The sequence below is a fragment of the Convolutriloba macropyga genome, chromosome 2 (genome assembly GCF_964194025.1).
Source record: "Convolutriloba macropyga chromosome 2, txConMacr16.3, whole genome shotgun sequence".
Classification (NCBI taxonomy): Eukaryota; Metazoa; Xenacoelomorpha; order Acoela; family Convolutidae; genus Convolutriloba; species Convolutriloba macropyga.
The window spans coordinates 39,532,173-39,547,151 of NC_134469.1; the positions used below are offsets into that span (position 1 = coordinate 39,532,173).

The window sequence follows — 14,979 nt, forward strand, 5'->3', positions numbered from 1 at the left end:
ATTGGAGTGGTAATTTTAATCATGTTGGGGTAGCAGAGGGATCGAAAAAGCCAGTAAATTTAGAGCGTGCTTTTTCAAGTACCTTCAAAGGTGCTGTTTGAACAAATTTTAGGTATTTGGAATCATTTTTATCAGGTGCGGTAGTTTGACTGCTGTTTTCAGTATTTTTCCTCTTGAATGCTATTAATATGATACATATGTGATCTAATGGTTCCCATTTGCAATTGAGAACTCATCGACCGCCAGCTAATGCTTTGTTTTTCACCGTTTCTTTTCTTTTCACCTAGTATCATCAATGGCAGTATCATTAGTTAACAATGAGGCATAAATGAATATAATTATATGTTTGAGTTTTTGGCCCGTAGTTGTCAATGTTTGTTGTCAATTTTTTAGTGATTTTTTGTTCTGAGAGTATTTGTTGTGTTATCACTTAATCTCATTAGGGACAGGTTTCATAGTTTGAATTGTTTCAGTTCAAATCTAATTCTTTCCATGACTTGGACCTTCATTCTTTTCAAGAAATATTACAGAATTTTTGAGGTTTACAAGTTTTTGTTGCTTAGTTTGTCGTTTTAGCTCATAATGTCTCCTTAATGACAAGGCTCATCGGTTGCGAAAGATTTGAGCTGTTTTTTCTTGTGACTTATACGCTTTTCGTTTTCAAAAATGTTTGATTTTTTGTATTTGTGCGCTTATTGCTGTTTCATTACTTAATGTCATTAATGGCGATCTCATCAGTTACTAGGTGAATCAGTAATAGGTGATTCATCTTATTAGGAGCTTGGGTTCATAGCGATTGTTATTAATTGCTCTCAAACGAAGTTTGTTGCAATTATATTAGTCCTGTTGGTCTTTTTTTATGCGATTTTTCGCTTGACCGATTTTTCGTCTGACGCTTTTGACTTTTCGTCCTCAAAAACGGGATAAACAGGTAGCGCCCAGCGGGCATTAAGTGCTCTTAGAGCCTTTCAGCTCTGTTTCAGCTCAAACTGTTTTGGAGACTTATACTTATACTTATGGTGTGAAGGGCGGTTCTGAGAGGTTGATGAGAACCCCCCCCCCCGTTGACCCCCATCCCCACCGCGCTGTTGCCCCCCCAATCAGCCCCCAGTGCACCCCCCCTCCCCGTGGCTAGCTACTGACGAAGCCAACCGCTCGCCGGTCGTTTGAGAGCAATTCGCCCGACGTTAGTCGGTTATGTTCAAGATTTTGCCAAAAACGAAAATTGATTTTTTGGTCTGAATGTTTGTTTTTCTTGTGGTCTTATCGCTTATTCTCAAAAACTAAAATATATTATCAACTGCTCTCAAACGAAGTTTTTAGTAATTATAATAGTCCTGTTGGTCTTTTTTAATGAGATTTCTGGCTGGTCTGATTTTTCGTCTTACCCCTTTTACTTTTCGCCCTCAAAAACGGGATAAACTTGTAGCGCACGGCAGGCATAAAGTTTTCGTGGAGCCTTTAGCTCATTAGTCTTCACGTAAGCGATTCACAGAAACTGTTTTGGAGACTTGTACCTATGGTTTGACGAGCAGATCCTAGAGATTTACAAGCCAAGCCCCCCCCCCCCAATCACGCCTCCGCCCAATCCCCATCCCTGCACATCGTTCAGATCGTAAGGGCCCGGTGCAGCCAAAGACCCCCCTCCCACCGTCCCCGCCCCACTGCCCCCTTCTGAGCCATTGGAACTGCTTTGCAAGTTGCTGATTTGACTCCCACAATGTTGTATTATATACTAATTCAGGCTAGAGTCAATATTTTCAATGTTATTTTTAGTTATTCTTGAAACACTATCTTGGAGAAAGAATTTTTGCAGTTGCTTTCAGATTTTGTTCTTTTTTGCGCATTTTATTCAGGGGCTTTTTTGACTGTGTAATCTTGATGTTGCTTTGAAAATCTTAATTGTGGGGTCATTAGGCAGTTCAATTTTTTGGTTTGTAATTCAGGACTTCTGCTGTTTTTTAAAGATCTGTTCGTACATCTTTTTGTTTTTTGAAGTCGAATTGAAGTGATGTATTTGGTCACGCTGAAACACGAATTGGCGCGGGAAAGCAAGTGGTTGTGCGGCGTCAATATTTTATGCACAATTTTCAAAATGCAGCGAGACAAAGTGTTGAAACAAAAATCAGCTTTATAGCTAGTTTTTTGTTCAAATGCGGGGTTCTGACATTGATTGCACTCTTTAAATGGGTTTTCTAATTCATTCATAGTCCACTCTAGGTTTACATTTTTTTTGGTCAATAAATATTCTTTGAATTTTATCAGGACTTGTCCTGATGTTTTTTACGTCGTCGATCAAAAATGTTTTGCTTTACCTCATTTTGCTGCTTTTTCGACATTAATTCTTCTACTTCTCTAGGCAAGTTTCATTGTTCGATCATTCTGCCAAACCGTTGTTAAACAGTTGTAAAAATTTTATGCGTACCAATTTTTCTACAATTGTAATGGGACTCGAAGAGTTGATTTTGAGGTTTTCACAACTCTTGAGGTTTTCACAACAAAGAAGAGTATTGCAGAAGTCTTTTTAAAGCAGTTTTATTGGAGTGAATTTCGAATCAGGAAATGAGATCCGTGAAGAAATTGTCGCTGTTTGGGCGCTTAATAAAATAGATGAGTAGAACAAAAAATGTTTGTTTATACTGCTATTTCCGAGAGAGAGAGAGAGAGAGAGAGAGAGCAAGAAATTGCGGTAAACATTTTTCTTTAAGCGAAGGAAACAGTTTACGTGAAGCTTTTTTAATTCCTCTCAAGTGAAGTTTGAATCAATTATTATGAAAAGTGCAACAAAATCAGTGTATTTTTTTAATTTTCTGTAGTGATGTTGATATCTAATAAACTCTAATCCCCTCATTTGAATCCCCACTTACTGAATTAAATAGGTATGTTTCTATCGATTTTTGGTTGTGTTTGTAGTGGTTTGAAGGTTTCTTTTAATAATATGGAGTTTTTTTTAGCCAGTTCTGATTTTAGTCGAAGTTTAGCCATTTCTTGCTTTGTTTTGTTTTACTACCTTAAGTGGAATTTAAATAGACGCTTAATGCTTACCTTGTATTTAAATACCAAGTGAGTGCGGTTGTTATAAAACTTTCTTTGTAGAGATCTATGAGAAACAGTTGGGAAACAAATTTTATACTATTTTTCTTAATTTTTTGGTTTCTCTACAATCTCTTGGATGTGATTTTGTGTCTGAATGCGTTTTCTAGTCCATTCATAGTCCTTTCTAAGTCTAATTTTTTGTTTCGTCAATGAAAATTCTTCGAATTGTGCTATTATTTTACTTCGTCGATCAAAAATGTTTTGTTTTACCTCACTTTGCTACTTTTTTGACATTTGAGTGAAATCTTTGTTCTCTAGGCAAGTTTCATTGTTCGATCATTCTGCTCATACCGTTTGTAAACAGCAATTGCTCAGCAAAGCAATCCAGGTTGATTGGTTTGAAAAACGGAATAAATAACGGGATAAACACTTGAAGCCCAATTTTAGATACCTGATTTTTAAATTTCCTGATCTTATTTCCTGATTCGAAATTCACTCCAAAACTGCTTTAGAAAAACTTCACCAATACTTCTCTTTGTTGTGAAAACCTCGAGTTGTGAAAACCTTGAAGAAAACCAATACTCTTCCTCGAGTCCCAATAAAATTGTAGGAAAATTGGTACGCATAAATTTCCAATCCGCGTTTCAGGACTCATGGCAAATTATTTTGTGAAAAATCTGTAAGATCGAAGAAATTTTTGAGCAACATAACACCTGCATTCAATATGCTATCCAGTCAAAGCGTGCTTGAATACCTTCAACAAATGTCTGAAGCTATCGGTTCGAAACAATTTTTTTTCTACCATACCCAGGAGATTGCCAAAAAATAGCCGCCATGGATTCACACAACCCCATATGGGATTTAAAGAACAGAAAAAGGAGAAAAAACTGATTGGTGTGGAACATTTTTTAAGTGCAAACTAGTCTGATCTCATTTCGCTGTTAGAAACTCATGTTCTGTTTCCTAATGAGAGGTTATAGGGCCTAGTATCAATACGAATAAGCACTGGAGATGGTAACTAAAACTTATGAGAACAAAATGCAGGTAGCGAGTATCTAAAATTGGGCTTCATTTCGTCATTCCGTTTTTTGATACTGATTTTGTTCAGTCTAGATTTTTTGCTGAGCAACTGATGAGCAACGTAAAAAAAACAGCAGTACAAGTCCTGAAACAATTCAAAGAATTTTCCTTGACGAAACAAAAACTTAGACCTAAAATGGACTATGAATGGATCAGAAAACCCATTCAGACACAAAATCAAGATCCAGGAGATTGTAGAGAAAACGAAAACTAACAAAAATAGTTCCTCAATTTTTTCTCATAGGTCTGTACAAAAAAAGTTATATAACAACTGCACTCACTTGTATTTAAATAGACGGCAAGTATTAAGCATCTATTCAGATCCCACTTAAAGTTGTAAAACTAAACAAAGCAAGAAATGGCTAAAATTTGACTAAAATCAGAAATGGCTGAAAAAACTCAAACCTTCAAACCACTACCAACACAACCAAAAAATTGATACAAATATACCTATTTAATTTATATAGAGGGGATTCAAATGGTGGAATTAGAGTTTATTTGATATCATTATAACTACAGCAAAGTGAAAAAAAATCGGTGTCAAAAAAAGGGAATTGAAACAGAGACGGGATAAACACTCGAAGCTCAATTTTTGATACCCGCTTTTTGAAGTTTGTTCTTATATGTCTTAGTTACCATTTCCACTGGTCATTGGTATTGTTTTAGGCCCAGTATTTTCTCATTAGGATGGAGAACTTTTTTTCCTTTCTGTTTTTCCAATCCCAATGTGGGTTATGGGACTCAATGGCGGCTATTTTCCGGCAATCTGCCGGGTATGTTGGCAAAAGTTTTTGGTTCGAACCGATGGCCTTTTTGACATATGTTAAAGTTATCAAGCATTTTTGACTAAATAGCATATTGAATGTAGATGTTAGCTCGCGCGAAAGTTTCGTCGATCTGACAGCCTTTTTGAAAACTTGATTTGCCATGAGTCCAGAAACGGGATTCAGAATTTTATGCGTACCAATTTTTCTACAATTGTAATTGGTATTTGGACTCAGAAGGGTATTGCTTTTCTTGAGGTTTTTACACGCAAAGAGGACTACTTGAGTAGAATTTTTTTAAGGTCTGTTTTATTGGAGGGAGTTTTGAAGCAGAACTGAGATGCGTGGAAAAAAGTTGTTTGGGCGCTGAATAAAATAGATGAGTAGAACGAAGTGCTTTTTTGCTACTGTTTCCGAGAGAGAGCAAGAAGTTGCAACAAAAACTTTTCTGTAAGCGAAGAAAATATTTGTTTACGTGAAGCTTTGAAGTTGGAAGCTTCTCAAGCGAAGTTTGAAGCAATTATTATGAAGTGCAACAAAATCGGTGTATTTCTTCTTTTTTGTAGTTAGTGATATCTAATAAACTCTAATCCCGTCATTTGAATCCCAACTTACTGAATTAAATAGGTATGTTTCTATCGATTTTTGGTTGTGTTTGTAGTGGTTTGAAGGTTTCTTTTAATAATATGGAGTTTTTTCAGCCAGTTCTGATTTCAGTCAAAGTTTAGCCATTTCTCGCTTTGTTTTGTTTCACTACATTAAGTGGGATTTGAATAGACGCTTAATGCTTACCGTGTATTTAAAAAACAAGTGACTGCGGTTGTTATAAAACTTTTTTTGTAGAGATCTATGAGAAGAAGTTGGGAAACACTCTTTAAACTATTTTTCTTAAATTTTTTGGTTTCTCTACAATCTCTTGGATGTGATTTTGTGTCTGAATGGGTTTTCTAGTCCATTCATAGTCCTTTCTAAGTCCAATTTTTTGTTTCGTCAATGAAAATTCTTCGAATTGTGTCAGGACTTGTCCTGCTATTATTTTACTTCGTCGATCAAAATTGTTTTGTTTTACTTCATTTTGCTGCTTTTTCGACATTAATTCTTTTATTTCTTTCAATTCTTTTAGGCAAGTTTCATTGTTCGATCATTCTGCTCAAACCGTTGTTAAACAGCAATTGCTCAGCAACGCAATCTAGATTGAACATAATCGGTATCAAAAAACGGAATTAAAACAAAAACGGGATAAACACTTGAAGCCCTATTTTAGATACCCGCTACTTGAAGTTTCTTATCTAGGTGACTTATCTAGCTTTCAAAGGGAGTTATCTCGCTGTGTGAGCATCACTCCAATCGAACCCTATTGGAATTCAACTTTTAGATACAGAATATACCTAAACAATTTATTCTTTTTGAGCTTAAGACCTCATAAATTTTAGTACGAAATCCTAGCTTAGATTCTTCTAGGTTTCAATTTTTCATCAGCATTTTGATTCTTCGGACTGCAAAATTATTGATTTTAGTTAGTAATTTTCACGCACTGGAGAATAATTAAGGCACCAGTTGACTTCTTTTCGTGCTAAAAGGTGCGGGGAATACTTTGTGACTACAGGGAGTGTTAGTTTGACGCTTATTAGGGTTTCGTTTACTAATTGTCGATAGCTACAGTACTTGTTTACAAAAATGGGTTTCCGTAAAATTCGGAAGTGAAGTTAGTAATTCAAAGGAGTCGGCTTTGTTTCAAAAATTGCCGCGTACATAGTTTTCAGAAGTTTTTGCATTCTGCTCCAAAGGTTGCTGAAATTAGTGTTCCTTTTGACTCAAACTCTTTCGACATCTTGACATTAAACCCACGTCTCACGAGATTGGTTGAAGTCCAAGTTCCAAAAGTCACGATTTCGTTACGATCGATCAAAGGTGGAATTGTCAGGGGGTGTGTTGTGTGCTAAGTAAATATTAAGAATTCGTTAAGTTAGTTTCACTGAGATAGTTATAGTCACTTCTTGTTTACAATACGACACTTCTAAGAGTCAGTATTGCTATCTGTCATTTACAATTAAAAGGCGAGTTATTCTCTTTTACTTTTATCCAAGGTTGAGTCTATGAAGCACTTCATTTAAACATTTAATTGATATTTTCAGGTTGCAAATAAGTTCTCATCTATATAAGCAGAAACCGATGGGTTCTGTCGATCGAATTGTGGATCGGGCAATTCCTTTAGACGATGTTGCCAGGGTTGCAGCCTGGGAAAAGTCCGAGGTACGTCGGAAACGGGAAATATATTTAAGGAAGATTTCATGCGCTGTCGAAGCAACCGTATGGCCCTTTTCGCCAAAAATTTTTGCATTCATTGGAACTGCTGTTGCTTCCTTTTGTTTAATGCAGTTGGAGATGCTGACAGAGACAGCAATCTACATGAGTTGGATGTTCCTCATATCATTGCTTCTCCTTGTCAAGACGTTCATAGCTTGTCTTTTGAGGTATAGAGGATGGCTTTCCACTGGACGCGTCACAACACGTACCAAAATTTGGGGTCTTCTTATGAAGTCCCTAATTCCTGCGAATTCAACACATTACTGTTTCAAAACGGTCCTACCGCCTCTTCCGTTCCCAAACAGCCTGAAAGTAACAGTGACAAAATTTGTGGAGTCAATGCGACCGGTTCTGTCAGAGAAGGAAATGAGTGATTTAGAACGGAAGGCGGATGAGTTCCTCAAAACTATTGGCTGGAGACTCCAATTCGTGTTGTTGTTGAGAGCCATTTGGAAGTGGAACTGGTTCGCTGATTGGTGGAAACAGTACGTCTATCTAGCCAATAGGAAGCCTCTCTTCTGCTCTAACGTGGCTGGTGGAGACTCGTATCGTATTCAGTATAACCGAATGGATCGAATTGCGGTGTGGACTTTCGGAACGTGGAAATACTTCGTGGAAGGCAGGCATAACGGAACCTTGCTTCAACAGATGACGCTCAATGGAATCATACCACTATGCATGGATACAGTGAAACATGTTACGGGCAGTACTAGAGTCCCCAAAGAAGACATTGACGAACATAGTTGGAATGATCCCTTAGAGATCGGATACATAGTAGTTCAGTCGCGAGGTAATTACTATAAGATTTTCATGTATGATGACAAGGGCGCTATGCTGTGTCCTGGAACATTAAAGATCCTGTTCGAACAGATCTGGATTGACAGTAACCTTCGAGGTTCTAATCAGCGCAATCCAGCTATTTTTACTTGTCTACCTCGAGTACAATGGGCTGATATCAGAACCAGGCTGAACAAGATATCTCCCCAAGCTCTTGAAGATGTGGAAAAGGCAGGATTCCTGGTCAATCTTGAGGATGAGTGCTCAGACTCCAATGGCGACTATTATCTGTACGGAAATCACGGACACGGCCGAGTCTGGCTGGACAAGTCCCTATCTTTTACCACTTTCAAAAGTGGTCGAATAATAACCATGTTCGAGCACTCGTGCTTTGACGGGTTGGTGATGTCTTTAGGAAAGAACTTCGCCGTTATTGAGGAGTTTTTTGCGCATGAGATAAACGGATTCAGCTGGTTTGACAAGAAGGGCCTAAACACCATTGAAAATGGAGTGTATAATGCTGGTGGCTTCCGCGAGCCAGCCATGATAGATTTCGGCGATCTGTCCTCACTTGACGGTGATTTTGACAAAGCCAGACAGTTCTTGGCCAATGATGCATTGGATGTACAAGTTGGTCATATGCTGGCTGATAACGTCGACAGGAAACTGGCTAAAAAGGTAAAACTCAGTCCCGAAGGCTTAATCCAGTGTGCGATTCAAGCAACTACATATAAAATGCATAAAAGGGTTTTTCTGACCTATCAACCAGCAACTTTGCAGCATTTCTCGTATGGACGAACTGAGAATATCAGACCTTTGACCATGAACAAGAAACTGTTTGCGGAGGCGCTGTATGATGAAAGCTTAACTGACTCAGAGAAGTTCAATAGATTGAAATTGGCGATTGACGAGCATTCGGAACTGATCAAATCCGCTATGGCCATGAGGGGAATTGATCGTCATCTGTTTGGACTATACGTGGTAATGAGAGGACAAGGATTGGAATCTGAGTTTCTTGACTTTGTGGTCAACGAAGGAATGCAGGCCCCTATGTGCACTAGTTGTGTTCCCCCTAAAGTCTCCGACAAATTGAAGAGCCTCTCCAAATTTGACGAGGTAACTTTTTGCTTGTCCCTGTGACCACAAGGTCAAAAGACAATTCATTGATAAAGAATGCATGCCAAGTTTTCAGTTATAATATAACTGCGAGATTAAATATATTCACTTGGGTCTTACTTGAAAATCAGTGGAACCGGTTATTAACGAGACTATGTGAAAATACAACGAAAGCCACAAATATTCAACTTTTTATGAAAACGCATGGTGTCCAAGTCAAAGAATCGGTTAACCTGTCGTTGATGAGACTAAGATACAAGTTTAAAATGAAGAATAAAAATAGTCGTGTTCGGAAATGAAATTTTTGAAAATGAGCGAAATCAAAACTTTTTAAAAACTATTAGCTATCAACTGAGGGCATTAATTAGATTCATTGATACATCAATAAGAAACTAATGAGAACTGGCATTTGTCTGAATAATTTTGTCGACGTCAAAAAAGCAGAAATTACAGGAAAAAACATGAAATTCAAAATAAAAAGGCGGCCAAAAATTAATAGTGCGAGAATAAGTATCGAAGCCATTAAAACCATAGGCTATTGACTGAAAACTTTGTTTACTCGGGCTACTTATCAACGCCGATGGCAACTGTCTGTATTGTGATAATATGACAACACTTCAACTAAGAACCTGAGTTGTGAACGAATATACAAAAATTAGCTTTTAAATAAAACTTGTAGTATCAATGTCATAGAACCAATTGTTAGAGCATGAAGCCTTTTTGTTTTTTAGAAAGAATAGTGGACTTCTATTAATTAGACCGAGAGAACAAGCTGAAAGTTGACAGAAATGGACTAAAAAGGGGGCAATTTTTCCAAAATTGGTGTTTTGAAGTTTTCAATGCAATTTTTAAACTTACATTAGTTATCCGCTAAAAATGCTAAAAAGTCGACAAGAAGAAGCAAAAAAATGAATTGAAGTCGTGAAAACCAAGTAGTTTCAAGACTCGTAACAATTATAAGCTTTCAATTGAAAAATGGAATGATTCACATTTAATTCTTTAAAAGTCAATGGGACTCACTAGTACGACTAAGTTACATGACTAAAGAATAAAAATGAATACAATCAAAACCCAAAATTTCAAACAATTTACAAAAGAGCGCGTTGAAGCCATTAAAATCATAAACGATTGACTCAAACGGTTAAATGTTAACCTGGGCCCACTAGAACGTCATTGGGGCCTCTTTTTAAAGTTACTCGTGAAAACACATATAATTGAACGTGAAAAAAGTAAAAAAAACTTCAAAAAATTGAAGACTAATCTACAAATTAACATAAATAAAAAATTGCAAAAATTCACCGAGTGTTCTAATATAAATATGTCATAACAAGCATTAGGTGTCAACTTAAAGCATTAGATAGATTCACTTCCTATAAAGGAAACTAAATGGAAGCCAGTAAATGCATATTATGGTTAAAAAACGGCTATCGAAGGCCTAAAAACCATCAGCTTTTTACGGAAAACAAGCGAGATGTCAATCGGGCCTCTTTGGAGTGTAAATGAGATCGGTCATTAATGGAACATTGATATGAAAAATGACTTGTCTGTAATTGACCTGGAATAAAATGACCTGAAAATTTGTTTAAAATTTACAGCAAGCTGCGTTCCGGATCTTTTCCGTTTGTGCCCCCCAGTACGTTATGCTCCCCCCAGTGACAGAGCACGTGTCATTACATGGTAAATCATTATGTAAAAATATTGCACGGGCGTCTGGGGGTTGCAAATAATATGCACCCACTAAGCTGGGGGGGCACAAACGGAAAAGATCCTGCGTTCCAATTCAATTGGAATTTTTTTGATGGTAAAGAGCAACGGTAAGACCGAAACTAGGCGTTTTGTGGTTGCTCTTCTATTGAGGACGCGTAATTATTTCAAATTTTCGCTCTAAAATTTAATTTGAAACATTTTTGATACAAAAAAATATTAAGTTGAAAAAAATGACGTTAGAAGTGAACCAAATCACGTCAAATATCAAATTTTTACTAAAACTTTAAACCGCGATTACTCCTCGAAAAAAAATTAAAACTGAAATACTTATCAATGTGCATTTCTACGCTTGAAGTGCTCTCTAGTGGTATCACTCAGAACTCTCTACGATGAATATTTCAATCAGCCAAAAGAGACTGAACAAAAACCCAATTGAGCTTTTAGTTCCTCCACCACTGATATGGGGTCGGAACAATTATTTGCTGCCAAATAATCTGCCAAATAATGGACTCATTTTTGGGTTTGCATCCGGGCTATTAATGACCTCTTTTACTCTCGATATTTTGCTAAGTTTTATTGCTGTCAATTAAGAAATTTACGCTCTTTAGCGGATTTGAAGCTCAAGTGATTGTTAATTTCGAACACCATTATGAAATCTGAATTTTCTGACAATTTTTCGATTCATATTTGTTTAGGTTTGCGTTTTATTCTTCCTATCTTGATACTAAAGATCTTTCGATCGTTCATTGTTTTTTCAATCCACTTTTGATTTTGTTATAATTTCAACTTTTGGAGTATTGGTTTTAAAATTGTCTGCAAATTTATATCATGCAAATTTATATCATTTAACTGTCATCGCATTATTTTGGCAAATTCCTGTTTTTTTTTGGAATTTATCTAATCCTATGAAGTATTTTGTAACTAAGAAGTCATTATTTAATTTAAAAATTATTTGGACCTTGCGCACACGTTTAAAAAAAAATCAGGAGAATGTTCTTTTTAATAGCCGCACAGCGATAGCTAGGGCTATTATTGGCCTTCTCTTGGTTTTTTACAATTCAAAGAATTTGAATTGTATTGGGGCGCTGTCTTTTTACGACTCGAAGAGGAGTATTGATATTCTACAGGTTTTTTTTTTAGCAGAAAGCCAGTTTGTTCATGACTTGAATTTTGACTTCTTTCTATTCGAGCTTTTACCTCCGCTTTTGATTGTTGACTTCTGTTTTCGAACATTGGATTTTAACAATAGCTTAGTTTGTAATGTATAGCAATTGGTAACAGTCTGTAATTCAAGGTGAAGAGGACAATTTGAGAAAATTTGATCCCATTTAACAACCTACCCCCCCCCCCCCCCAAAAAACTACCCCCCCCCATGTACCTACCCCCACCCCACCTACCTACACCCCCACCACCACCTACCAACCCCCCCCCCCCACCAGCACCTACCCACACCCCTGAACGGAAAAACTTTTTAACGCTTTTTATGTTATATTGTTCTACTATTTTCGTTATTTCTAGTTTTTTTTTTCGATATTCTGATTTTGTCCAAGTTAGGGTAGAGATTATTTTGCACGACGATTCGAGTCGTTTCCGGTATTCTACCGGCTGTGTTTTTTTTAAGATCTGTTCACACAGGAAGTGGAGCGAAAAAGCGAGAGGTTTTGCGGCGTGAATTTTTTTCGCTCTAATTTTAAAGTAGAGCGAGAAAACGGCGTTTGAAAAAAAATTCGCTTTCTCGCTAGTGGTTTTTTGTTCACATGCGGCAATTTCACTTTGATTTCTACTGTTTTTTCGATTTTTTGGATCGGATTTTTTTCTAAATGGTTTTCCCAATCCATTCATAGTCCGTTCTAGGTCTAGTTTTCTGTTTAGTCAATGAAAATTCTTTGAATTGTACGTCAGGACTTGTCCTGCTATGTTTTTTTATTTCGTCGTCATGATTTTTGTTACGACCATATGACGTCACAGCCACTTTTTGTTCATTCGTTCATGCAATTTCAACTGAATTGCATGTGTGACGTCATTTTTCGCTCTTAGTGGAGCGAGTTTTTTTGTTCATGCGCGTGATTAAGTTTTTGGTCACACTTGACTTACCTCACTCTCAAAAATGACTTCCTCACTTTGAATTTGACTTTTATTTACTTTAATTCAAAGAGATAAGGTCAAATGGGTGTGTGTCACTCTAAATGAAGGTTATTTGAGATCAGCTAATAGAGGCAGCAATAACTTATACAGATTTTTAGTCAAAATATAACAGATCAGCCTTCAATGAAAAGACGAATTTTTTTGGTCTGTCTTTTTAACTGTTTTTTAGACTGCTGGTCTACGAATCTATTGCGGCTATTTTCTGGCAATCTGCCAGCTATGTTTTTGCTTGCTCTTAATAATCTCAAATTTTTATTTCTGTATTAAAAGCATCAGATTTTTAATGTCATGTTATTTCTTTCTTTGAACGTCCTGGTCTGTGAAAAATGTGTTATGCTCTACAGGACTGGACAAAGAACCCGAACGGGGGAGTGTTCAGACACCAGAGTCCAGATGGGTATGGCATCTTCTACATAGAGGGAGACAGTGTGAGGACTAAGTTTGTCATCACTGCATCCAAGACATCCCAAGTGAGCAGGCCCAAGGAATTCTGTCGAGAGCTGATTGGTGTGTTCAACGACATCAATGCTCTCATTCAGACACATTTAGACGCTTCTAATTCATCTGCGAAATAGTAAACTTTTCAAACGAACGGGAATCGAGTTCTGTGAAAAAACATGCAGAGATGAAAGTGACTCTCAACATGATCAGAAATTAATTGTTTGGGGTTTTACAGTACTGCACTTTGTGATGGGAGGACAAATGTGCTGAACTCGACTTGCCTCTGGGATTTTGTCAGTTTCTTCAAATTATTCCGTCCTCCAATGCGTATAAAAATAAAGTGCATTATCGCTTATAACTCAATTTGGAAATCGGTATCGCCAAATCGCGTCTGGTCAACAATTATATAAAGATAAACTCACGAAAAGTGGTATTATGCTCTGTATTTTTTAGATTATATTTTGGCTTTGTAAACAAGTAACGCATGATCTGAGCCAGGATACTCAGTGTTTGACTTGCAGGTTATTCAGATTTGCCCATTGTATGTTAAGTTATCTTTCGTGTTTTTCAAATCAAGTCAGCCTGGTTCAGTGACGTTACTAGTGATATATTAATTGGCGCTATGGTCACAAAGTAGTTTTTAGCTATCATGCCTGTGTCCGTTTCCTCCCAAGAGTGAAATCGATTCTCGAAATTGACTACATACAAAGGTTTTGCTAATGATAATGCAGGTACTCTTATCTATTGATAGTTACCTCTAATTAATGCTTAATATATTATACGCTAAGTGAAACGGAAGCAGTTAATGAACCTCAACTTTTCGTGTATGCAAATTGTTAAAATAACTCTCATTTGCTAAAATCGGACCATCTTCATCCTTGCAGTGTTGAAAAATGATTTTACTTGAATTTGTTCCTCTCTGCTGGGCAAAAAAAGCAAGTTCAGGTCCCACTGGGTAAGTATTTTCAGAGCCTTGAGATGATTTTTTATATTTAACCTGAAGATGTTTTGATATTAGTTTGAGCTGAGAAGTATTAAAGAGAAGAATTAAATACTGAATCTCATTTATCTGAAGTATATTTTTTGATCCCAGGGTTTGTATATAATTTTTGATTGCTCAATTGTTTGTCGCTATTTTTATGGTTCCATCCAATTTAATTCAGAAATAACAATTACAACCAAGTTGATGTACAAAAAAATGTTTTCGAATTCCGAGATTAGGTGTCGTATTAGTAATTTATAGCTTAGTGTGCGCGACTGTGTTTATGCCAGAGGGCATTAAGTGGCTGATCAGCTCTCTTAGAGCCTTTCGCCTTACTAGTCTCAAAGTTAGCGATTCAACAAAACTTGAGCAGACAAATTCATGGTGTGAAGGGCAAAAGTTTGACCCTCATAAACTTTTGGTTAGCGTTATATAGCACTATATAAGTCAGCACCATATGGCTTGCGGGTGCGTGCCTCAGTGCATCACCCCTTCCTAGTTTAAACCGAATTTAGTGAGTGGTAAATACGGCATATGCTTCAATTTCCATTTTGTATGATAAATATGGGACCATGCCGCATAATTACATTCACGGGTAAGCGGAGATACACCACTCTTCTATAT

The 14,979-nt window shown here is 36.9% G+C and overlaps 1 protein-coding gene across 1 annotated transcript; it reads left to right on the top strand.

Annotated features, from left to right (window-relative positions):
* Positions 1 to 6,865: 6,865 nt before the first annotated feature.
* LOC142358652 (carnitine O-palmitoyltransferase 1, liver isoform-like) lies at positions 6,866 to 14,585 on the top strand. Its single transcript, XM_075410136.1, has 2 exons — positions 6,866 to 9,080; positions 13,277 to 14,585. Exons 1-2 carry the CDS (start codon positions 7,053 to 7,055, stop codon positions 13,505 to 13,507), a joined length of 2,259 nt encoding a protein of 752 aa, XP_075266251.1. The 5' UTR covers positions 6,866 to 7,052; the 3' UTR covers positions 13,508 to 14,585.
* The last annotated feature ends 394 nt before the right edge of the window (positions 14,586 to 14,979 follow it).